Source organism: Balaenoptera ricei, chromosome 8, assembly GCF_028023285.1.
Source record: "Balaenoptera ricei isolate mBalRic1 chromosome 8, mBalRic1.hap2, whole genome shotgun sequence".
NCBI lineage: Eukaryota > Metazoa > Chordata > Mammalia > Artiodactyla > Balaenopteridae > Balaenoptera > Balaenoptera ricei.
The window spans coordinates 23,755,145-23,781,765 of NC_082646.1; the positions used below are offsets into that span (position 1 = coordinate 23,755,145).

General features: G+C 38.1%; 1 protein-coding gene across 1 annotated transcript in view; it reads left to right on the top strand.

Moving 5' to 3' along the window:
• Nucleotides 1-26,621, top strand: part of LOC132369743 (ankyrin repeat domain-containing protein 17-like) — a 117,388-nt gene that overhangs the window by 69,023 nt on the left and 21,744 nt on the right. The window contains 4 exon segments of the mRNA XM_059929418.1: nt 85-362; nt 365-604; nt 607-1,782; nt 7,552-7,749. Of these exon segments, the coding sequence (XP_059785401.1) occupies nt 85-362; nt 365-604; nt 607-1,782; nt 7,552-7,749 (1,892 nt within the window).

Sequence of the window (26,621 nt, forward strand, 5' to 3'; positions counted from 1 at the left end):
ACACATACACACACGAATTAATTTAGGCTTTACATATTAAAAAGGCGAAATTGGACCTAATTTTTTTTTTTTGTCAACTTATAGGGGTGGCACTGAATCAACAAGACAAGCAACTCAGTTGATCAATGCTCTGATCAAGGATCCAGACAAAGAAATTGATGAACTTATTCCAAAGAATCGTTTGAAAAGCTCCTCAGCAAATTCCAAAATTGGGTCATCAGCACCTACCACCACTGCTGCTAACAGTTCCTTAATGGGAATTAAAATGGCGACTGTAGCTCTGTCATCAACATCTCAGACTGCCGCAGCACTCACTGTGCCTGCAATTTCTTCTGCATCTACTCACAAAACCATTAAGAACCCATGAATAATGCGAGGCCTGGTCTTCCAGTTTCTCTTCCATTAGCATAGCCTCCTCCACAGTGTGCACAGGCTTTGCTTGCTGCTCAGACTTTCCAGCAGATCCATCCACCAAGGTTGCCCATGACGCACTTTGGAGGTACTTTTCCACCAGCTCAATCCACTTGGGGTCCTTTTCCTGTCAGGCCTTTGAGCCCTGCCAGAGCTACTAACTCGCCTAAGCCTCACATGGTGCCTCGCCATAGCATCAGAATAGCAGTGGTTCTCTGGTGAATTCAGCAGGTTCTGTAACTTCAAGTCCAACAACTACAACCAGTTCATCAGCTTCAACGGTGCCTGGTACATCTACAAATGGCAGTCCAAGTTCACCTTCTGTTGGAAGGCAGCTTTTTGTCACAGTTGTGAAGGCATCCAATGCCACCACCACAACAGTCACCACCACAGCAAGTAACAACAGCACTGCACCCACAAATGCCACATATCCTATGCCTACTGCCAAAGAACACTACCCAGTATCATCCCCATCTTCCCCATCACCACCAGCCCAGCCAGGAGGGGTTTCTAGAAACAGCCCTTTGGATTGTGGAACAGCATCTCCAAATAAAGGGGCATCTTCCTCTGAACAGGAAGCAGGTAGTCCACCAATAGTAGAAACAACCAACAGTAGACCTCCAAACAGCAGCAGTTCTTCTGGGAGTTCATCAGTTCATTCTACTCAGCAGCAACCTCCGGGATCTGTTTCTCAGGAGCCAAGACCACCTCTTCAGCAGTCTCAGGTTCCTCCCCCGGAAGTTAGAATGACTGTTCCTCCTTTAGGAACAACAAGTTCTGCTCCAGTGGCGGTGCCTTCTACTGCCCCAGTGACTTACCCTATGCCTCAGACACAAATGGGATGCTCCCAGCCTCCACCTCAAATGGAACCCCCTGCTATGAGACCACCCTCTCATGGCACAACTGCCCCTCACAAGAATCCAGCTCCTGTGCAAAATTCATCTGTTGCAGTCCTCAGTGTCAAACACATTAAAAGACCTCACAGTGTCCCCTCTTCTGTCCAGCTACCTTCGACCTTAAGTACACAAAGTGCTTGTCAAAATTCAGTACATCTAGCAAATAAGCCGATTGCTCCCAATTTCAGTGCCCCCTTACCATTTGGGCCCTTTAGCACATTGTGTGAAAGTAGCCCTACTCCTGCTCATGCCTTCTGGGGAGGATCTGTTGTTTCATCTCAGTCAACACCAGAATTTATGCTATCAGGAAAATCCTCATATTTGCCAAATTCAGATCCTTTACATCAGTCTGATACTTCCAAAGCTCCAGGTTTTAAACCACCATTACAGAGACCTGCTCCAAGTCCCTCAGATAAGTTTGTATTTTCTGACATTCTTCAGCTGCTCGTTTCTACAAATGATGTTGAAACTCTTGGTTATTTTCTAATATTTTTACTCTGTGACTGGGTCAGATAGACAGATTGTAGTACTAATTCAAATGCTATTGTGAGTATTGAGTGTGTCTAGTAGGGCATTATTACTTTTTAAATCTTTTTAGAAGCTGTAATGGATTTTTATCTTAAATTTACTGTAAATAAATTTCTTCATCAGGTATATTTTTCTCTCTCAAAATAAAGAAAAGGGGACTTCCCTGGTAGTCCAGTGGTTAAGACTCCACACTCCCAATGCAGGGGGCCCAGGTTCGATCCCTGGTCAGGGGAATAAATCCCACATGCCACAACTAAGACCGGGAGCAGCCAAATAAATAAATAAATATTTTTTCTAAATAAATAAAAAAAATTTTTTTGAAAAGTCTCATATTTTAATTTAATAAGATAATGACATCAGAAGTTTGTTTTTAGTTCAAATAAAAAATAATTACCAAAGATTTTTAAAATTTGATTTCACTTCCTACTGTTTTTTGTTTTAAAAATAATGAGAAAAATATAGAGCTACATAGTTCAATAGGGTAGGTACTAACTATATGTGCTATTTAAATTTAATGAAATTAAAAATTCAACTCAGTCAAGCTGGCCATTTTTAAAATTTTTCCCAGTTTTGTTGAGATATAATTGATGTACATCACTGTATATGAGTTTAAGGTGTAGAGCATAATGGTTTGACTTACATACATTGTGAGATGATTACGGCAGTAAATTTAGTTAGCATTCATCATCTCCTATAGATACAATTTTTAAAAAAAAAGAAAAAGGAAAAAATATTTTTCCTTGTGATGAGAGCTCTTAGGATTTAGTCTCTCTTAACAGCTTTCCCATGTATCATACAGTAGTGTTAACTGCCGTTACTATGTTGCGCATTACATCCCTAATCCTTACTTATCTCGTAAGTGGAAGTTTGTACCTTTTGACCACCTTCCTCCAATTCCCCCCCACCCCACCTCCACCTCTAGTAACCACAAATCTGATCTCTTTTTCTATGAGTTTGTTTGTTTGAGATTCCACATATAAGTGAGATCATACAGTTTTTGTCTTTCTCTGTCTGACTTATTTTACTTAGCATAATGCCCTCACGGCCCATCCATTTTGTCAGAAATGGCAGGATTTCCTCGTGTTTTTGTGTGTGTGTTTTTTTATGACTAAATAATATACCATTGTGTGTGTGTATGTGTGTGGTATATATACATATATGTATACATACCACAGCTTCTTTATCCATTCATCCATGGATGGATACTTAGGTTGTTTCCATGTCTTAGCTATTGTAAATAATGCTGTTACGAACATGGAAGTGTAGGTATCTTTTCGAGTTAGTGTTTTTGTTTCTTTTGGATATAGTTCCAGAAGTGGAATTGCTGGATCATGTGGTAGTTCTATTTTTAGTTTTCTAAGGATCCCCCATACTGTTTTCCATGATGGTTGTAGGCTGGTCATATTTCAAGTGCTTCCTTAATAAGCACATAATGGCTGGTAGCTGCAATATTGGAGAGCCCAGATATTGAACACATCTATTAACATAAAAAGTTCTGTTAGACAGTGCTGATATCTAAAGAGGATCTAAAGATCTGGTTTTGAGTGACTGCTTTTTCTTTTTTAACTTTTTACTTTGAAATATTTTTAGATTTATAGAAGAGTTCTTCTATAATTACCGCAATTTCCCCTAATTAAACATTCTTACCTAAACACCATATATTTATTAAAACTAAGAAATTAATATCGGTACAGTACAATTAAGTGGACTACAGACTTTATTCAGATTCCACAGTTTTTCCAATAATGTTCTTTTTCTGTTGCAGTGTCCAGGATACCAAGTTGCATTTTGAGCTCTGTGTTTTAATATGAATATTTCAAATAATTAAAGATAATTTCATTGAGTTATTCGTAGTGAGGTGGATGGACCTAGAGTCTGTCATACAGAGTGAAGTAATTAGAAAGAGAAAAACAAATACTGTATGCTAACACGTATATATAGAATCGGAAAAAAAATATGATTCTGTAGAACCTAGGATCAGGACAGGAATAAAGACGTAGATGTAGAGAATGGACTTGAGGACATGGGCAGGGGGGAAGGGTACGCTAGGACGAAGTGAGAGAGTGGCATGGACATATATACACTACCAAATGTAAAATAGATGGCTAGTGGGAAGCAGCCGCATAGCACAGGGAGATCAGCTCCGTGCTCTGTGACCACCTAGAGGGGTGGGATAGGGAGGGTGGGAGGGAGACGCAAGAGGAAAGAGATATGGGGATATATGTGTATGTATAGCTGATTCACTTTGCTATAAAGCAGAAACTAACACACCATTGTAAAGCAGTTATACTCCGATAAAGATGTTAAAAAAAAAGTCTACCATTAAAGCAATAACAAAATAAGAATAAATAAAGATAATTTCATGCTAGAGATAGACAAACTATGGTCCATGTGCCAAGTATGGCATACTACCTGATTTTACATTTGTGGTTTTTTTTTAATTGAGTTATAACAATTGTGTAAGATTTAAAAAAAATTTTTTTTTATTTTTAAAAAGAATAATATGTGACACAAAAAAGAGTACATTCAGAACTTCCCTGGTGGTCTAGTGGTTAAGAATCCGCCTTCCAGTGCAGGGAATGTGGGTTCAGTCCCTGGTCGGGGAACTAAGATCCCACATGCCACGGGGCAACTAAGTCCTGGTGTTGCAACTAGAGAGCCCACCTGCTCTGGAGCCCGTGTACCACAACTACAGAGAAGCCTGCGTGCCACAACTAAGACTCGATGCAGCCAAAAATAAATAAATAAATAAATATTTTAAAAAAAAACAGTGCATTCAAATTTCAGTGTTCATAAATAAAAGTTTTATTGAAATACATCTATGCCCATTCATTTACATATTGTGTTATGGCTGCTTCCGTGCTCTGCTGACAGCCTAAAACTATTTATTATTTAGCCCTTTACAGAAAGGTTGCCAACTTGTTACGTGTTATTGAAGAGATGACATTCTGGGACTAAAAATTTCTAAATATAATGGGAACTGATTGTTATTTTTACGTCTTTCTATAACACATAAATATAATGTAAAGAACATGGTCAGTAAATATTTCCTTGCTGGGGGTTGATTGAAATATTTTCATATTTCACTTTCAGAAACACTTTCTCTTGAATACTAAATAGAATCAATATAATTTGGTTGTAAAAGCTTCATATGCTAATTAGTACATTGGAAATGCTTTTATTTTTTTCATTTTTTTATTTTTTAAGAATTTTTATTGGAGTATAGTTGATTTACAGTGTTGTGTTAGTTTCAGGTGTACAGCAAAGTGAATCAGTTATACATATACATATATCCACTCTTTTTTAGATTCTTTTCCCATATAGGCCATAACAGAGCATTGAGTAGAGTTCCCTGTGCTATACAGTAGATTCTTATTAGTTATCTATTTTATGTCTAGTAGTGTGTATATGTCAATCCCAATCTCCCAATTTGTCCCTCCCTGCCCCTTACCCCCTGGTAACTGTAAGTTTGTTCTCTACATCTGTAACTCTATTTCTGTTTCATAGATAAGTTCATTTGTACTCTTTTTTTAGATTCCACATACAAGCAATATATGATATTTGTCTTTCTCTATCTGACTTCACTCAGTATGACAATCTCTAGGTCCATTGATGTTGCTGCAAATGGCATTATTTCATTCTTTTTTTATGGCTGAGTAATATTCCATTGTATATATGTACCACATCTTCTTCGCCCATTCCTCCGTTGATGGACATTTAGGTTGCTTCCATATCCTGGCTATTGTAAACAGTGCTGCCGTGAACATTGGGGTGCATGTATCTTTTTGAATTACGGTTTTCTCTGGATATGTGCCCAGGAGTGGGATTGCTGGATCATATGGTAGCTCTGCTTTTAGTTTTTTAAGGAACCTCCGTACTGTTCTCCATAGTGGCTGTACCAATTTACATTCCCACCAACAGCGTAGGCCGGTTCTCTTTTCTCCACACCCTCTCCAGCATTTATTGTTTGTAGATTTTTTGATGATGACCATTCTGACCGGTATGAGGTGATACCACATTGTAGTTTTGATTTGCATTTCTCTAATAATTAGTGACGTTGAGCATTTTTTCATGTGATTTTAGCCATCTGTATGTCTTCTTTGAAGAAATGTCTATTTAGATCTTCTGCCCATTTTTTGATTGGGTTGTTTGTTTTTTTTGATATTGAGCTGCATGAGCTGTTTGTATATTTTGGGGAGTAATTGGAAATGCTTTTATATTTCATTTTTGTAAAGTTGGAATTTAGTGAAAATACTTCACTTTTCAAAAAATGTGAAATCTAGGTAATGTGTTAAGAAAGACTAAAATTAAGATTTAGAGAAAAAAGAAGTAAATTCTTGTTTTGTGGAAAAGTATAGAAAAAAGACGTGCTCCATCGGGAGGTAAGGTTTTGGGGTGTACAGTTGGTTAGAGCCAAAATTAGCAATGAAGTTTAACTTAAGAGTCTATCAGAGGGAAGTATTAGATTCAGGTCAACATAGGCATGTTTGCCTTTACAGCTATACCACTATTTCTACACCCTAGAAATTAACATTAATTCAGTAATAGCACCCAATATGTAGTACCATCATCCCAAATATACCCTTTATGCCTGTATGTTTCTTTTTTCTCTCCTTTTGATCCAACCAATCAAGATTCACACATTGCTTTTGGCTATTATGTCTCTTTGATCTCCCACAGTCTAAAACATCTCACCATCTTCTTTTGTTCTTCTTGACATTGAATCCTTTGAAGAGTCCAGTTGTACTGAAGAATGTCCTGCCTTTCAGATTCACCCGTTTTCTCAATCTGTGGTTCCATTCTGGTTAAACATTTCTAGCAGGAACATCAGATAGGTAATGTTTGAATCTCACACTGTATTGTATCAGGAGGCACTCAATGACAGATTGTCCTTCTCTTATCTATGGAAAGCATGGCCACTTAGTTAAGATGCTGATTGTCAGATCTCTCTATTATAAAGTATAGCTACAATCTTTTTTTTTTTCTCCTATAGTTTTTTTCTGGTTTGTTTTCAGTTTTGTGGGGTTTTTTCGGTTTTGTTTTTGTTTTTTTATTTTAGTAGCACTCTTAAGTTCACAGCAAAATTGAGAGAAAAATACAGGGGTTTTCCATATACCCCCTGCCTTCACACAGGCATAGCCTCCTTTATTACCAACATCCCACTCCAGAATGGTATTTTTGTTACAGTTGATGAACCTACAGTCACACATCCTTATCAAAGTCTGTAGTTTACATGAGGGTTCATTCTTGGTGCTGTACATTCTGTGGGTTTGAACGAAAGTCTGGTATAGTAACCATGATACTATCATCCAGAGTATTTTCAGTGCCTTAAAAATCCTTTGTGGTTTGCCTACTCATCCCTCCCTTCCCCATACGTTTTTTAAAGGTAAAATTTTATACAACTCCTTGGCCACCAAACCTATTTAAATTCTAGTGTTAATATTAAATCTATATGTATTCTATAATAAGTAATAAAATGTCAAAATTAAAAGTAAATGTAAAATGTTTTCCTTGGTAATTTCTTTTTTATAGCTATCTTTATAAAATAAAGGGGGAAATAATGAGTGGAATGACTGGAAGAAGTAAGCAAGGAGAAATTTTTTTAATAATCTAAAATATTTTTGGATATATTAGGGACCTCTTGGAATTTTAGGTTTTTCTAATTATATCTCCTAGGGGTAACTATTATAAATTATGATTCTCTTCTACATTATAGGTATTGTCAATATGGACTCACCATATGGTTCTGTAACACCTTCTTCTACACATTTGGGAAACTTTGCCTCAAACCTTTCAGGAGGTCAAATGTATGGACCTGGGCCACCCCTTGGAGGAGCACCCACAGCTGCTAACTTGAACAGACAACATATTTCCCCGCTTAGTTTGTTGACTCCGTGTTCATCAGCATCAAATGGTGAGTAATATACACTGTAGTTCCAGAGGAAGAGTTTGTCTGTATGTTCCCTTAAAAAACAAAAGGTTTTAAGTTTTTCAAAGTTTGGAATTTTTAAGTTTTAAATCTCTTAATAATTTAAATTCTATAAAAATGTAATTTGTATTCATGGCAATCTGAAATCAGGAGGACTTTAAATAGAATTTCCAGGTTTTTAAAGTATTAGAATCAACTTCGGCTCTATCAAACCTAGCATATTATATTGAAGTTAATTTCTAAGAGGGATCATTTTTTGAGAAGAAAAAATCTTGTTGTATCATCTATTGATTTACATTTACTTTCAGGTTTGAGAATATAGCTCCCAAGAAGAAAGATTTGTAGCCTTAAAAGTAGTATAAATATCATGTGCTTTTGGTCTACCTTTAAATCTCATCTATTACATAAATAATACAACTGATTTCACATTACCAGATGTGTGTTTTTAACTGTAGTCAGACTTTGAAGCATTGATCAGATTTTTCAAACCAAGGAAGATCATTCATCAATAGGGAATTCAACTCACATTAAGAGAATTCCATAGTGAGGCTATTATTTGTGGTTATTTATTTATTTAGCGAGGAAAAAGGCATCAAATTGCTTTCACCTTGAGGAAATTTTAATAAGAATCCATTTTTTTTTAAACTACTAAATTTCTTTTAACAATGTTAGAGCCCAGTTAATAGAGACTTGTTAACTGAATGAAAGAGTAAAAAAAAATTAGTATTTGAGAGATGCATATGAAAGTACATTGCCAGTGAAAGCATGAAGTAAGGTGTAGCATATAGTGAATTTACATATTTATAGTTTTTCTTGTGTTTGTCAAATAACAAGGACTGTCACTTGGAATATTAATTATCCTTGTACAGGTGTCCCTAAGTGAAAAGAAGTGGTTTAAGAAAGAATTCAAAGTGACTGTGATAAAAAACATGCCAGAAACAAAGTGAGAAGTATGAAAATAAAGTACGAATGTAAGAAGAAAAAAAGTTTACAGCAGTTCTCATTGAGGATACTTTACCCATCTTTGAAAAAGCTTTAGAAAATTTCTTACGAATCATAACTGAGATAAAGTGAATATAGTATAACATAGCTACTTAGCCTGGCTTATCTAAACATAAGCTATTAACAGAACACTGAAACTAAATATAACTCTAAGGAATAACTGATTATGACATTTTAGTCTTAACTATCTGGCTTATAAGGAAAGGTTATAGCCTCAGTTATTTAAAGCTGTATTCAATGCAATATAAATTTCTGTGTACTAGAGGAATATGGATATTTGTTTTATTTATTTAGTTTATTATAAGGAAGATTGATAGGTATATATTGAATGGAAGGTAATTCACTCTGTATTAAAAATTGGTCTGGGCTTTCCTGGTGGCCAGTGGTTAAGAATCCGCCTGCCAATGCAGGGGACACGGGTTCGAGCCCTGGTCCGGGAAGATCCCACATGCCGCGGAGCAACTAAGCCTGTGCACCACAACTACTGAGCCTGTGCTCTAGAGCCCGTGAGCCACAACTACTGAAGTCCGCGTGCCTAGAGCCCATGCTCTGCAACAAGAGAAGCCAACGCAATGAGAAGCCTGCACACTGCAACCAAGAGTAGCCCCCGCTTGCTGCAGCTAGAGAAATAGAGAAAGCCTGCTCACAGCAACGAAGACCCAACACAGCCAAAAATAAATAAATACATTTATTTTAAAAGTTGGCCCCCAAAAAGGGGGGGAATTCCCTGGCGGTCCAGTGGTCAGGACTCCGAGCTTCCATTGCCAGGGGCACGGGTTCAATTCCTCGTCAGGGAACTGAGATCCCACAAGCCGCGCCACGTGGTGCAGCAAAAAAAAGAAAAAATTGGTACTTTATCCTAATTCAGGATTCTCTCCCTTTAGGGAGGTGAATTTGAAGAGATTTTAGGGCAAGTTACAACAATTAAGAAAAAAGAAACCCAGAAAAGTAAAATATTGAGGATTACCAACGAACTCTGTTTGTAGTGTAGCTAATAACCATATGTTAAATGATAATAATAATAACAGTAACAACAGTTAATTTACTGACGTTTAGATACTTTTCAAGGTAATTTTCCCCCCAGATTGCCTTTGTCAGCAAAATCCTATTATAAACAGTTAGGTGAGCTTAGACAAGTCATTTCAGTGAACCTCAATTTTCTGATCTGTTAATATCTACCACACTGGATTAGTTTATGGAGTAAACGAGATAATCTACTATTACTATTAGTCTACTATTATCTACTATTACTACTATTATCTACTATTACTGTTGGTCTTTCTTCTGTTTGATGATAATGAACAGTAAGTGTTAGTCCTGTTTTCTAATAGTTTCAGAAATGTACTAATGGAATGGTGACAGAAGAGCGAACGTTTTTATAAATAGCCAGTGATTAAAAAGTCTGAAACATAATTTTTGAATGATTTTACCTGCTTAGTTTTTTCTTTGACTCCTCTTAAAATTAGTTTTTATTCCTAAGTATATAACAGATCTGGATCAGTGTCTTCTGAGTATGTTGAGCTGAAACTAAACCGTTATAGGAATAAAAACATCTTCCTTAAAATATCTACATATGGGTGATTCATATTCACCTATTTATATATAAAAATAAGGATAGTCTTTGATTTTCATGTTCATAAAAAAATAGGAATTGGGAGAAAAGATGTTAAAATTGTAACATCATTGCTATTGAAATGTGTTACCTGAAATTTTTTGGTAGTTAATCTTTAAAATAGAATGGATTCTCAGAAGCAGAGAATGTTTTAAAATAAAATAAAACATACTTACTGATATTAATGTTTATTACTTTAGGAAATACATTAGAGATTTTTTTTCCCCTTTTGAACCGTGAACCAGTCAAGGTAAACATGTTGCATTTGATTATATCTCTAGGGTCTTTAAAGAGTAGCACAAAGAACCGGTGTATATCCCCCCACCCCCACTCACTAATTGTTAACATGTTGCCACATTCCTCCCTTTCCCCACCATGTATCCCTGTGTGTATGAGTGAGTGAGTGTGTGTCTGTGTATGTGTGTGTGTCGAGTATGTGTAGGGGATTGTAGGGTTTTTTATTTTCCTGAATCATTTTAGAGTTAGTTGCACATATCAAGCTGATTTCCCCTAAATACTCCAGATTATAATATTTTGGAAGAACAAGAACATTCTCTTCCACAGCTACAGTGCAGTTGTCAATTTCAGCAAATTTTACATTGATACGTTACTATTATCTAATGTATAGTCCATATTCACATTTCATCACTTGTCCCAATAATGCCTTTATTACTTCCTCTCATTCAAGATTCAAATCAGTATCACAAATTGCATTTAATTCCCATGTCTTTTAGTCTCAGACAATCTGGAACTGTTTCCTTAGCCTTTCTGTATCTTTCAAAGAAAGCTTTTTTTTTTTTTTTTTTTCAGATTATAGGTCAGTTGTTTGGTAAAATGCCTCAGTTTGTTTTTCTGATATTTCTTCATGATTAAGTTTAAGTTATATATTTTTGACACGAATATTAGTATTAGTCAACATTGCACTGTTCTCACTGACATTAGAAGGTATAAAATATCAGTTTGTGCTATTAATGGTGCTGTTAACTTTGATCACTTGGTTTCACAGATTTCTACACTGTCAAGTTGTCATTTTTCCCTTTGTAATTTATAATTAATCTGTGGGGAGTTGCTTTGAGACAATTCTTATTCCTCATCAGACTTTCAGGCAGAATATAAGGGAAGGGGGGGGAAGAAGTAGCACTTACCTCAGTAGAAATAATCGTTTTAGTTTTGTAACCATGTTAATGTTTATAAATTTAAAACAAAACCAACCTTGATGAAGGGAAAAACACTAAAATTGAATGCAAATAGAAACAAGTAAACCTATCTGTATTTTAGATTATTAACATAAACCTACTAAAAGAAAAACAATCCAAAAAACTCTTGAAGACAGTAGTATTTTGTATACCCTTCAGTCTAAAGACAAATAAACTTCAGACAAATCTGCAATTCTACTTAGGACATTTGTTTTTTTATAATGTTATGGATAAACAATTTTAAAGCTATATGGGGTGTATTGTAAGGTTGAGCAAATGAATAAGTAAAAATATTGATGATGATGTGATCCAGGATTCTCACTGTAAGAAGAGAGAAATGTAGAGTAGAGTAAGGCAAGGAAGAACCCTATGGAATTGGATTGGAATTAGAGGATCAATACGAACTCATTATTTTATTTTTTTATTATTATTTTTTAAAATAAATTTATTTATTTATTTTTGGCTGCGATGGGTCTTGCTGCGAGCGGGCTTTCTCTAGTTGCAGCGAGTAGGGGCTACGTTTCGTTGAGGTGCACGGGCTTCTCATTGTGGTGGCTTCTCGTATTGCGGAGCACGGGCTCTAGAGTGCAGGCTCAGTAGTTGTGGCGCATGGGCTTAGTAGCTCTGCGGCATGTGGGATCTTCCCGGACCAGGGCTTGAACCCATGTCCCCTGCTTTGGCAGGCGGATTCTTAACCGCTGTGCCACCAGGGAAGTCCCTGAACTCATAATTTTAAAATGATGTTATGTGTTGCATTGAATCATATAAAATTGCCATTTCCCCACCCCCACCCCCCCAGCACTGCCTACTGAAAGGGCCTAGAAGCAATGAATTTTCAGTAGCGGTAAGCATATTCAGTGCCCAGATCTGTCTGTTAAATATTTTAGTTCACTAAAAGAAACTAGGTCTTCCTGGGGAAATAGCTGAGCTCAGGCAGGGAAAGTATAAGGGGAGCCTGCAAAAGTCTTATAGTGTCAGAAAGTAATTCAGTGCTCAGATGATTGGGACATGTCAGAAGGACACAGGAGGCGGCTTGAAAGGGGCTCCCACTAGCCAAATTGAGGACAGTTTGACCATCAAAATGAATAATGTCAGCTCATTGAATAAAACAAGAACCCATGTGTACATAATGATTGTAAATAAAATTTTAAAATGCAGAAGAGGGAATGTTGCTCCTTACAGTATAATGACAACTCATAAATGTAGAGGAATTATAATTTGAGTCATCATTTTGCAACTGTTAGGATGATTCAGGCAAGACTCTCAGACTTTTACCTTTAATACTGAGTTTTTAACTAGTTTGCATTTTCCTTACCTAATGTAAATCTTAATACTTTTTAATGACCATTTAGTTTGTTTCATCTGACTTCTAACTCTTCTTTAGGTAATCTGTTCACACGAGTGTAATTTCATATTTTTGTTTATTTATGGTAGTCTTTTAAAATTTTGTTTCTAGTATATATATTTTTCTTAAAAATTGCCATTCTGGGTGCTGTTGTAGAACTAACCACAGAAGCATGACTTATTTTTCACAATATATGTATCTGGTTTCTGTACTTGAACAGGTTTTATCAACACTTCTCCATACATTCCACTTCTCTTTTCCCTCCCCCTCTTTAGGACATCAGGACATGGTATTAGGACTCTGGCAAATTAAGTTGGGATGTGGGGGACATGGGTCCCTTCCTTCAAAAAAAAAAAAAAAAAAGGAAGAAAGCAAAGAACCTTCCTTGAGGCCCCCAAACAGCAGATTGGTGATGCCCGAGATCCTTCTGCATACAGGCTGGTCAGAGATCACTTCGGCCCTTATCCCACTCAAACTGCTAAGGTCTATCCTCCCAACATTCAACCAGCCCATGCATTGAGCACTGATTACTGGCTCTGGTCTGTGAGTTTCAGGCCTTGGCAAATTTAGTCAGTGGGCCATTTTGACATTCAGTCTTACAAAGCTGTTGTCGGATCAAAAAGCAGTAAAAAAGCATTACAGTGTTTTAGGGAAAAAACTAATTTTACATCGTGACTCAGTACACATGTACCTGTGTGTGATTGAAATATATTTACAAAACAATACTTATCCTTACAATATATGTTGCATGCTGGTATTTTCTATTCTGTTTTCTTTAACCTTTAAAAAAGTTTTTTACGTTAGTCATGACCAACCACATTCATCTCATGATCTACTAGAGTTTAATCAACACTGAACTGAAGCATGAAAGTACAGTGTAATTTTCCTGCAGGAGCACTTTTTCCATTTGTAAGTCACACTGCTCTTTCAATTTGGATTCAGGACCCTGTTGTCATTTCAGAACTGAGGTGGATTTACTGAAGCTTCAGTTTCAGGATAATCTTATTTGCAAGGGGCCCTGCCAAGGTCCTGTACCTGATTTTGTATTTGTAGTTTCACATTCTTTTTCTAAAACAGATTCCCAAGATTATATAGGATCCCACAAAACCTCTAAAACCTGTTTTATCTGTAATATATGTTAGCATATTTAATAACATGATGCTGATTTAGATTTTGCTTCTTTTTTTCTAATTAAAGAAATTATAATAATTAGAGATTAGAAGAGAAATTATAATTAGGCTCTTTTCGTAGCAAGGAATATAGACCAACCCAAGCAATCTCAAGGAAAATGGTGTTTACTTTAAGGCTATGCAGTGTGATCTTCAGAACTGTCCAGGATTTAATACAGCAACTCTATCTCTTTCTATAGCGGATTTATGATCTCTCACTCATGGTCTGTTTCTTATCTTACTCTCTTTACACCTAGGCTTCTTCGTAATCTCATCTTATATACGGTCCTCAAAGATTCAATTCATAGTTAATGAAACCAGTTTTTCTCTGTTTACCAATTGCACCTTTCTGATTGAGAAATATGGTTGGCTCAGCTCATATGTTCAAGTAAGGTCGTCAGTCATAGATTACCAGCTAGCCTGAAGTAGATCATTCTTCAGTCAGATGCCTGCTGTTAGTCCAGTTAAGCCATCAGGAAGGAAGCAGAAAACAGTCATCTGATAAACTTGAAAAAAATAAAATAAAAAAACAATGAACTATGGCTAGTGAGGTGGCAGAATCTGTGAAAAGGGCAAATTTTTATTTTTTCAGGCTTTCTCTAGTTGTGGTGAGCCGGGGCTATTCTCTGTTGCGGTGCACAGGCTTCTTATTGCGGTGGCTTCTCGCTGTGGACTATGGGCTCTAGGCGCGCGGGCTTCAGTAGGTGTGGCACGCGGGCTCAGTAGTTGTAACTTGTGGGCTCTAGAGCGCAGGCTCAGTAGTTGTGGCGCATGGGCTTAGGTGCTCCACCTCATATGGGATCTTCCCGGACCAGGGATCAAACCGGTGTCCCCTGCATTGTCAGGCGGATTCTTATGCACTGCGCCACCAGGGAAGTCCCAGGGCAAATTTCTTAAATGAGGTGGGTTAGCAGGCAAGCCTAGTTATTCTGCTCATTTAAACAGAATATGGAGGGTTTCTTGGGACCTCCCTAGTGGCGCAGTGATTAAGAATCCACCTGCCAGTGCAGGGGACACGGGTTCGAGCCCTGGTCTGGGAAGATCCCACATGCCGCGGAGCGGCTGGGCCCGTGAGCCGCAATTGCTGAGCCTGCGCGTCTGGAGCCTGTGCTCCGCAACAAGAGAGGCCACGATAGTGAGAGGCCCGCGCACCGCGATGAAGAGTGGCCCCCGCTTGCCACAACTAGAGAAAGCCCTCACACAGAAACGAAGACCCAGCACAGCCATAAATAAATAAAAAATTAAAAAAAAAAAAAAAAAGAGTGCTGACTGTGGCTTATAGATTCAGATAATTGCTTGCTCGCAGGGTGTACTACCATCCTTTCCTGTCATCTGGCCTTTTACTAGATTACTCCAGGCCCACTGGGCATGTTTCATCATTAGACCTAAATAATGCTGAAACAGGATTACTTGTGTCAGGAGACAGTTCCTTTTTTCATGAAAATTTACAATAAAATATATGGGTGAAGAGGCTTCACTTAACTCCACCCAAGAGCAGTGAAATAAACATGTGAGGGACGTCTAAATAATTTCAGCATGTCTATATTCCTGTTGGAAGAGGACAGTCATTTAGAGCCCCAGGTGCTCATATCACCCATACTTTCAGACCCTGCAGCAGTAGTGTGAATAAGTTAAGAAATTCCAGCACAGCCAACTGCAGCAAAGCAGCTGCAGTAGGGTGGTGTGTGTGTTTAGTTATGAATGGGAGAAAAAGGAATTTTCATAGCATTCTTTAAATAGGAGTTTTAGTTCTGTCTGAAGATAGATGGACAGTTGTAGGATTATAGATAAGACAGACCAAGTTCATGGATAGTTTTGGAAAATGAAAAGCTGATGTTTTAATAAAATCCAAAATTGGAGTATTAAAAAAGAGGAAATGATTTGTGGGATGAAAGAAGAATTCTAAGAATGCTTTTTCTTTCGTCCATTACCCCCCCTTTCCTGTGAATTCAATGTGGGCATAGTTGTCTTCTTAAGAACATTAGAATGCCACCTTTTGAAATAATTTCCATTTTTTTTTATGGCATTTAAATAAGAACATGTTTTGGATATGCTTGAGAACGCAGGAAAGATTTGATTATATGGAAATTTATATCCAGGTGTAAATCCAGTATGTTTACCTCTTGATTTTTGAAGCTGGTGGTGAGAGGGAGCACAGCATGTGGTGAATATGTGGATAGAGACATGAAAGGATTTCTTTTTTTTTTTTTAATTATTTATTTATTTTTGACTGCGTTGGGTCTTCGTTGCTGCGCACGGGCTTTCTCTAGTAACAGCGAGCAGGGGATACTCTTCGTTGTGGTACACGGGCTTCTCATTGTGGTGGCTTCTCTTGTGGCGGAGCACGGGCTCTAGGCACGCAGGCTTCAGTAGTTGTGGCCCGTGGGCTCAGTAGTTGTGGCTTGCGGGCTCTAGAGCACAGGCTCAGTAGTTGTGGCACACGGGCTTACTTGCTCCGCAGTATGTGGGATCTTCCCAAACCAGGGCTCGAACCCGTGTCCCCTGCATCGGCAGGTGGATTCTTCACCACTGCCCCACCGGGGAAGTCTCGAAAGGATTCCTTGGTCTGATGTGAGGCCAGTTTCTCCACTCCTCACCTTCCCCCACCATTTCTAGAGTTGTCTCGAATCCATCATAAATATGACTCCAGTGAAGCATGCAAATCTCTCTTCTTCAGAGTATTGTTCACGGTGTCAATATGTGTTCCATCCCTGAGATGCTTTTGTGTAAATAAGAAGTGCTACTTTATCAAAATCAGTATATGCAAGGGTGTAAACTAGATATCAAACCTTCAGATTTTCTTCATGACATATTACCAGTGCTAACTCTAGTTTGTTATTTATGGAGCAAAAGCATGTAGGAGTATGTGTGAGTGGCAGTAGACAAGGGTGGGGGAATCTTCCTGCTCACATCAAAGATGTTAGGATATCAGGGACTGTTATCAAAATTCCTTTTTTCAGAGGCTTCTTGAAGACTTCTGGGAAAAGCCAGCTAACTAAGTGGCCTACTGATTAACAGCAGTGAAGAGATTCGTTGAATTGGACACTTGTGCTGCATGTATCTTTCTGAATATACGATATACTTAACAAAATTTACATTAAGAAAGAGTGGGAAGAGTATTTAGGGATTAACAGGTACCCAGGCCACTGGCATTAGGGCATTTAAACAGTAAAGAGAGACAGATAGTTACTGCTGGTTTCTGATGAAAATATCACCTCTAGGTAGGAAATTCACCTGGAGATAGCTGACAAGTGGCCCTAAAGCTTGGAATACTGTTTGATTGTTATGGGGGAGAAATGTTTTTGAGAATGTCAGTTAAAAAACATTCTCCAGTGTAGCTGTGGGGGAATGTGTCCCACGTTCCATCAGGGAGGGGACCATAAAAATTGAACTAGCAATCTGTACTTTAGTTGTCAAACAAATACTTGTACACTTGCAGATAGCTGCTTGTGTGATGGAAAGAGAAATTCATCAAAGGTGAGATACGAGAATTTGTTAAAAAGTGGGCCAGCAGTGGTACAAGCAAGGCTGCTGGAAGAAAGAATGGAAGTAACAGTAGCAGTAACAGAATTGGTTGGAGACTATAATCCAAGGAGAAAATGACCCCTGACCCCTCCAGGACTCAGTGAGACAGAGACGTGTTAGGGATTTGAAATCTCAGAGCTTACTATTCAAACACAACTAGGATTCTTACCTATTCACTTGATTGTCCCTATAACTGCCTCCTTCTTACCCTAGCCCTCCTCTTATAAGTGACCTGGGGAAACAGGGGTATATTCTAATTGCCATTTTAATTGTCATCATATCTTGATTGTTTCCTAAACTGGAATGATTTCAGGAAAAAAGCTTTATATTTTAAATTAAAATAGCTACAGTGTACAGGGTGGATGTTATTTAAAATATGTATGTGTGTAAGTATAAATATATAAGTATATTTAATCCTATCTTGTGGCAGTACTCAATTCACACATTGTTAATATGCAACTGATTTATTTAGGGCATTGTGCTAAGTGTCGAGTAGGGTACCAAGAAGTTAAGACCCAGTCTCAGCTCTCAAATTTAGTGATAAACTATTAATCTGTTTCCAGGTTTTCAGTTCTAGGACTGAGTGGTGGTTTGTGTGATGAATTATTCAAGATAGGCTAACTGCTGTAAAAACAAAACAACTCCCAAACTGAGCAGTTTACGTGTCATACTTTTTTGCAGGTCATTGGGGGTGAAGGGTCTAGTCCACGCAGTAGTTTAGAGCCCTAGATTCCTTCTTTTCTATGCCTCTATATCATGTAAGGTCTTGGAGTCCTCCCTTGGATTCTCTGCATTGGGGCTTCAGTTAGGGGCCAGGCCTGGAAGATTTTTTTAGGCACTAGGTCTGGAAGTGGTGAATGTCACTTTTTCTACATTCTAATGGCCACATAACCCACTGACTAAAAGGTGGTCTGAGAATTGCAGTCCTTCTGTGTTCACAGAGGGAAACAAAGTGGAGTCTCAATGACGTATAGCATAGTCTGTGCCATTGGAAGGAATCTCTCAGACTGACCTTTTCTAATTTCTGGGAGTTTAAATTGGATTTGCTCATCAGTCATTAAATTTCCCACCTTTTAGTAGGAAATGGAAGCATAGAAGACAATGAACGCTTATCAATTGCCTACTATATACATATATGATCTCAATTGGCCCTCAAACAATCTACTTCAATGGGTATGATTCTAGATAACATATGTAGTTGCTGAGGCTGGGAGAGGTTAGGCAGCTTGCTTGAGGACACTTAAGAGGTTGATGGAATGAGTATAGGTCCATATGTCTGTTTCCAAGGCATTTGCTCTTTCATTATCTCTGAGGTAGGAAGTTTGGCTCAGGATGAACAAATATTTGTTGGATGAATGAAAAGATAAAAGAATTAAGTTATGCAAAAAGATAAAAGTAAGCAGCTCAGAAAAAAATTCAAGAAACATTTATGGGGTTTAATAATGAAAAAAAAAAAGACAGGAAAAAGTAAAATATGTGTGCTTAGAATGATAAGAAATAGGTGCTCAGCACTTAGCTGTAGTCCCACTCTGAACCTAGGGAACAGTTATTAGTTCTTTTGTTTTTGAACCATTCATTCATTCAACAACCATTTACTGAAAACCAACCATGTATACATGAGATACAGGGATACAGAAGACATAGTTCTTTCCCTCATGAAGCAAGCTTACACACACGGGATATGAATAACCATTCGCTTTTTTTAAAAATTAATTAATTAATTTATTTTTGGCTGTGTTGGGTCTTCCTTGCTGTGTGCGGGCTTTCTCTAGCTGCAGCGAGTGGGGGCTACTCTTCACTGCGGTGCGCAGGCTTCTCGTTGCAATGACTTCTCTTGTTGTGGAGCACGGGCTCTAGGCGCGCAGGCTTCAGTAGTTGTGGCACGTGGGCTCAACAGTTGTGGCTCGCGGGCTCCAGAGCACAGGCTCAGTAGTTGTGGCTCACGGGCTTAGTTGCTCCGCAGCATGTGGGATCTTCCCGGAAGACAATAACAATAAGACAAATAAGACAAACAATAAGACAAAACAATAAGAAAATTGTTTCTTATTACTGAAGGCTTCCAACCACCAGTCTGCTTTTCTAGAAATTGTTGGATGGCTTTTCCCAGACACAGAGGGGAGCTCAACATTTAACTGTAGTATCCAAAAGCTTCTTTGGAGCAGTGTGGTTAAATAGGTTCTTAAAGGTTGAGGTTACATCTTTTCAGCTCTGCAAAATCAGCCTCCATCATGCTTATGTGCATCCTTCTTAAGTAAATGTGGTGATTTTGCACTTCCTAAATTGATCTGTCATAGAAAGATCCCGACATCTGGGGTTATGAAGAGGAAATGTCAGGTGACGGGCAAGACTTTTTCACTAATTCTGCAGCTAGTGAGTCCCTGAGTGAAAACCCTGCAAGTAAAATACAGCATTATAAAAGAATCATGATTATTTCTTTAAAAATAAGATTCTAATTATAATTTTAACACATATTGAGGTGCTAAAGTAATCTATAATGCAATTATTTTTAAGTCAGATTAAGTTAAATATATTCAAAAGCTAATATAGATAACCTCTCTCGATATATACCATATCTTTCTGAAGTTCTCTGATGTCAGTTTGGAAAAGCACCTTTCTCCTGTTGAAGTGTTAATCAGATGTACTTAATTTTTCTGTCACTTGAAAAAATTATTAAATCACATCAAATTTCTTGAATTTTTCCTTCCAGATTACTCACTTTGGTCTTTTTATATGGTTAAATTAAATTTGCTTTTTCAATTATTCAACAATATATCATCCAGTATTTTCTATATATCAGGCCTTGTACTAGGTGATTAGGAATAATCTATGAACCAGCTGGAAAAAGTCCCCGTCCTTGACCGTGGCTCTAGCAGAGGGAGATAGACAATAAACACTAACTGTAACAAATTATGTGGTTTATGTTTTTAGGGTAGGCCTCCTTGAGAAGGTGACTTTAGAGCAAAGACTTGAAGATGAGGGAGCAACCCTGTGTACACCTTGAGGAAGAGGCTTCCAGACAGCAGGAGCGCTCTTTGCAAAGGCCCTGAGGCAGGAGCATGCTTGGCATATTTGAGGAACAGTGAGGAGGTGAGTGCCTGGAGCAGAGAGGCAGGGGAGATGAGCTCAGAGTGGTAAAGTGGGCCAGATGGCGGGGGCGGTGTAGGCCACCGTAAAGATCTAGGCTTTTATTCTGAAGGAAATACGGAACAGGTTTTTGACCATAGTGGGAACATGATCTTTCCCTCTGTTTTCCTCTGTTCTAATGCTCCTTTGCTGTTGGACATTTTTGTAATATTTATAATGGTGTTATTAGTAGTCTAATCATGAATAAATTCAAATTTTTATCTGGTATCTGTTGCCTACAGAATGCAAAATCAGATACTGCTACAGCTTAGTTACGTAAACAGACAATTTTCTTTGTAGATTCCAAGGGGTCAGGAGATTTCTCCATTCTGTTGGCTGACTGCCTGTGACCCAGTCAGTCCAAATATCAGCCTGGTTGTACATTTACAGAATGCAGATTTTAGTAACCAATCTTGCAGTGAAGTAATATTTACATATTTTATATTTTATAACTTACCTGATTCTACTTCTTCTAGATGGATCTCTGAACATTTACATTTTCATAAGCTTCTCCAGATGAAAGCTTTCTCCATGTATGCAATGACTCCCTTACATGTTTGAAAATACGAGGAAGCTTGTATTTTATAGTTTACACCCACTGCCCTGCTGTGATTGAAGGGTGGTACCCTTCACATGCTATGACAGAGGATTCTGTATTTTGCATTTAGGTTCGGAGGGTGTTTGTAGGCCTCGCCGCAGGCCCGTGGTCTGGAGAGGGTGTTGTCCAGGTTGCCCAGTTCCCCTCAGGGTCATGGCCAGGTAGTGATGTGTGTGAACTCATGGAGTGACGTGCTTCTGACTTCAAGCACTGGGTCCATCTGAGGAGAAAAGTTGTGGTTATTGAAGAGTCTTCACACAGATTTGCCAGCTTCATACTGTTTCACATAGAAACCTTGAGAGTAGAATAAGATGTATCTGAGTTTGATCATCATTGCATATAAAAAGTTTAAGCAATCTATAAAATTCCTAGAAGATAACGTAGGAGAATAAGTTTATGATCCCTTTTTTTTTTTTTGGTCCCAAATATGTTTTTATTTTCAACACTCAGGGCTTTCTCCTTTGTGTCAGCTTTCTTAGAAAACAACCAACCATTACTTTTCAGAGTCAGTAATTTAAATTGCATACTCTTCTCAAACCAATTTCTGTCAACATTAAATTGCTTCCTTCAGCCCAAGAAAAAGAATGCTTTAGTACACAAATATTTTAGGACTCAAAATAATTTTTTTGAAATGTGAAATATCATTAGCAAATGAAAGGCAGGATAACCATAATCATTTGCACTACTTTAATTAGCTGTTATTTGTATTTGCTGTTTTGTACTATATTGAAGAATTAAAGCTATTTCATGGTCATTCTTCATTTTCATTCAAAGCTTGAATATTGAAAGAATCATTAAAATGCCTTCTTAATTTCTTTGCCAATTTATAGACATCATGACTCATATTTAAAAGTTCATTGCTTTGTTTATGAAATTTAGATTTGTTTACGTATCTGAGACTTCCAAACCAGTGAAGTACCATGCTCAGCTGGAACTTAGCACTCCTCATTTTCCGTTTAGTAAGTTTATGATCTTGATGTAGGGAAAGGTTTCTTAAACAACACACACACACATTTTGGAGAATTTAATGAACACCCTGGACGTTCTTCACGAGCTTCCTAAATTTTGTTTACAATATGAGGGAGTTTATGGACGTTAAAAACTATTGTGACAGGGTAAGAGAGTGTCATGGACATATATACACTACCAAATGTAAAATAGATAGCTAGTGGGAAGCAGCCACATAGAACAGGGAGATCAGCTCGGTGCTTTGTGACCACATAGAGGGGTGGGATGGGGAGGGTGGGAGGGAGGGAGATGCAAGAGGGAAGAGATATGGGAACATATTGTATGTGTATAACTGATTCACTTTGTTATAAAGCAGAAGCTAACACACCATTGTAAGGCAATTATACTTCAATAAAGATGTTTAAAAAAAAAAAAAACTATTGAAGTAGGTGTCTCAGAATGAGGGCACTAAACAGGAGCCTCTAATGATAAGATCTTAAAACTAAAATATATCAGTCAGGATAGCTTAAAGTGTGTCTCAGTAACAAGCAAAGCCAAAAATTTCAATGGTCTAAGACTACAAAGGTTATTTTTTACTCACACTACATTTTCATTGTGAGTCAGCTGGAGGTCTCTAATGCAAGTCACCCTCCCTCTGGGATCAAAGTTGAAATAGCAGCTAGAATGTGGAAGGTTGCTAGTTGCTCTTTGGGGTCGCAGCAATAATTCAGCATTCTTCCTGGAAGTGACATACATCATGTCTGCCCACAACTCTTTGGTTAGAAGTAGTTATTTGGCCCTACCCAAGCAGAATGGGGCTGAGAAGTGCAATTGTACCACATACCTGTAAGGGGGAACCGGAGCATTTCAGGAACAACACTGCTGACTGCTATATGGGACCACTCCTACCTCAGCTAGGAAGTGATTATGTACTTTCTGATATCCTCCTTCTCCTTCCTACATACAGTGCCTTTAACATCCTTCTCCACCTTCTAACACAGTATCTTTCTTCCTATGAAGGGAATATCTAAACTAATTTTTTTAAATTATCGTAACTATGAATTGACATAAAAGGCACGGATGAATTTCACATCAAATTCTTATTCAGTTGTATGTGATGGTGGGCAATTAGGACATTAAGTATACAGTAACTGGTCAGATGAGAAGTCTCTTTGATAGCAGGAAGGAAAGGTATCAAGTTTAGTTATAGACTGGACCAGTTGGTGGCTAGTATGCTCTGGTTCAGTTCCTGTTTACAGCTAGTATACATTCTGATTTGGTGAATACATCCATTCTGATGTATTTTTCATGCCATGTCTGTTTTAAATACTTTGAATATCATCTCTGGTTAGTAGAAATAAATGAGTTAAATTAATGAATTCAGGAGAAGAGACAGGTCAGCAGGATCTTATGAAGATATAGATAAAATATATGTCAGGGGAATTATGAAATATTTTACCTTCTTATGTCTATAAAATTGAGATGAGTCAAGAGCATAGTTGGAATTTGATCAGTTAGAATAGAGGATCCAACTGAGGCTGAACTTACGTACTACTGGTTGCCCTGGCAACAGGGCCCCCTTCCCATGCTAGCAATATCATAGAGTGAGTGAAGTAAGAATTGGAGATAGAGAAATATGTGTTCAAGTCAACTCCTACTTCTGGGAAAGTTAGGGGAGGAGTTTGCTAAAGGCAAAGGATGAGGTCATGAAAGGGAAAGGATTTCAATTAAAAAAAAAAAAATTTAAATATCCCTGAGCTTGAAAGCTTCTGGGTATAGCACTGCACATAGCAATGTTTCTTTCCTGACTCTGGCTGAAGGCAGGGTAGATAGTAAATCATGTGGTTGCATATCTACATTATCTCTTCCATCATAGCCCAGAAAAAGCACTGGACTGGGAAATTCTGACCTGTGTAAATTGGCTTGGACTGGAGCCATCTGCTGTGTGGATTGCTCTGCCTGCTCAGGAAGTTCTCATTTGCCTAGAAGGGTCAAGAGGGAGTCAAGACAGGCTGGCCCATCGTATACCCAGAGAAAACCATAATTCAAAAAGACACATGCACCCCAATGTGCATTGCAGCACTATTTACAATAGCCAGGTCATGGAAGCAACCTAAATGCCCATTGACAGACGAATGGATAAAGAAGATGTACATATATACAACGGAATATTACTCAGCCATAAAAAGGAATGAAATTGGGTCATTTGTAGAGACATGGATGGATCTAGAGACTGCCATACAGAGTGAAGTAAGTCAGAAAGAGAAAAACACATATCGTATATTAACGCATATATGTGGAACCTAGAAAAACGGTACAGATGAACCAGTTTGCAGGGCAGAAATAGAGACACAGATGTAGAGGACAAATGTATGGACACCAGGGGGGGAAAGTGACAGGGGTGGTGGTGGTGGTGTGATGAATTGGGAGATTGGGATTGACATATATACACTAACATGTATAAAATGGATAACTAATAAGAACCTGCTGTATAAAAAAATAAATTAAATAAAATTCAAAAAAAAATATTAAAAAAAAAAAAAGACAGGCTTGCCCATATTTTCTGTAAATTTAGTTTACTTTGTTTTTAATGTTGCCGTTGGGTGCATTTTATTCTTGCTAAATACTTTTCACATTTTGAAAAAAGAATTTTTGTGTTAAAGAGGCAGATTTGGGGGCAACATATTCTAGTTTCCTTTGGTGGATTGCCTATAGTCCCTGTAAAAACCTAAGAAAAAGGGTGAGAGAAACCTCAGCTGGCTCATCATACAGGTCAGAGGCACAGGAACAATCCTTGAATCTTCCATGGGATTCAACCTTCTCACCAAGACTAAGGGCTCCATCAAGGCTCCAAGATAGTGAGATGATTTTGATTCCTTAGCCTTGTCTTCTGTGCACATACAATTTTCCAGGCACTTAGCAGGACTAAAGTTATGATTTTCATGGGCATTTGGCACTGTTGATTTAATTTATCCCCTTCCTCCATAAAAAGTATTGAAAATTATGTTTTATGTTGGTATAAAGATAAATATTATATTTTAAAATATTTTTTTGACCTCTGAGTTTATTTTCCTTCTGCTTCTAAAATAAATTAAAACATTTTCGTGAGCTTCTAAACCTATTGTGGACCCTAGGCATGGGGTTACTACTGGGTCTAATGGGTAAGTTGGTCCTGAACCCCTAGGGATGGCTGTGGTTATGGAAGGAGTTTGAGGATTCAGGAATTCTGGTCCAACCAACTGTGATCTGATATCACTAACAATTTAAGCTTGAGAAGAGTCTAAAGCAAGGATCAAGCCTCCATAACTTGTTAAAAAATTATCTGAGTCTTCTAACAACTGTGTAGGGAAGTAAGTGTTTTTGTTGGTGGTGTTCATCTTTTATCCCACGGTTGCTTTTTATGCAGTGAAAGGCAGAAAAGGCAATGAATTTGCCTTTTGCCGAAGTATAACCACAAGGATTAAATAGGAAGACTTGGGAAGCAATGCATGAGCCAAAGACTTTTCTTACCTCCACCACTGCAGCATGGAGTATTTTAATTGACTGACTGATTGAATCACTTATAATGTGCTCTCTGTGTGGTGCTAGGGTCATGGTGAGCAAAACAGACATGCTCCTTGATCTTGGGGTATGTAGTCCTGGGTTGGGGGGCAGGTGGGGAGAACAGGAGAGAGATGAGTGACCAAGCAATTATAATATAGAATGTTATACTCTATCGAAGGAGAAAGTGACAGTTCTGAGGAAGCTTATGGGAAGAGCACTTAACACAGATTTGCAAGGCACAGGGGCAAATAAGTTTTTACAGATGAAGTGAAATCACAATTGAAGACTATACGGTAAGTAGGAGTTAGCAAATGATGAAAATAAGAAGGAAGAGGAGGAGAAAGAAGAGGAGAAGGAGGAAGAGGAGGAGGAGTGGGGAAGGAGAAGAAGGAGGGGAGGATGGGAAGATCCCAAGAGGCCAGAAGAGAACTGAAAGGGTGGGTGGGAGGCAAGGAGGGGCACAGGGGAGAAACAGGGTGCATTAGAGGAACCTCAAGGAGTTTGGTATGGATGGAGCATAGAGCACTTGGAGGAAAAAGAGGAGAAGCTAGAGAGTAGGGCAGAAGCCATGGAGGCAGGGTCTTGAAAGTCATGATGAAAGTTCGAACTTTAATATAAAAGCAGAGAGCCATGAAGAGTTTTAAGCAGTGGAGTGACGTGTTTGTGTTTGCATTTAAGAAAGATCATCCTGATTACAGGATAGATTGGAAAGAGAAGAGTATGTGTGAGGGGAGAGGGAGAGATAAGAATCCATTGCCATTAATCCAGGCAAAGAAGATGGTGATGACTTGAGCTA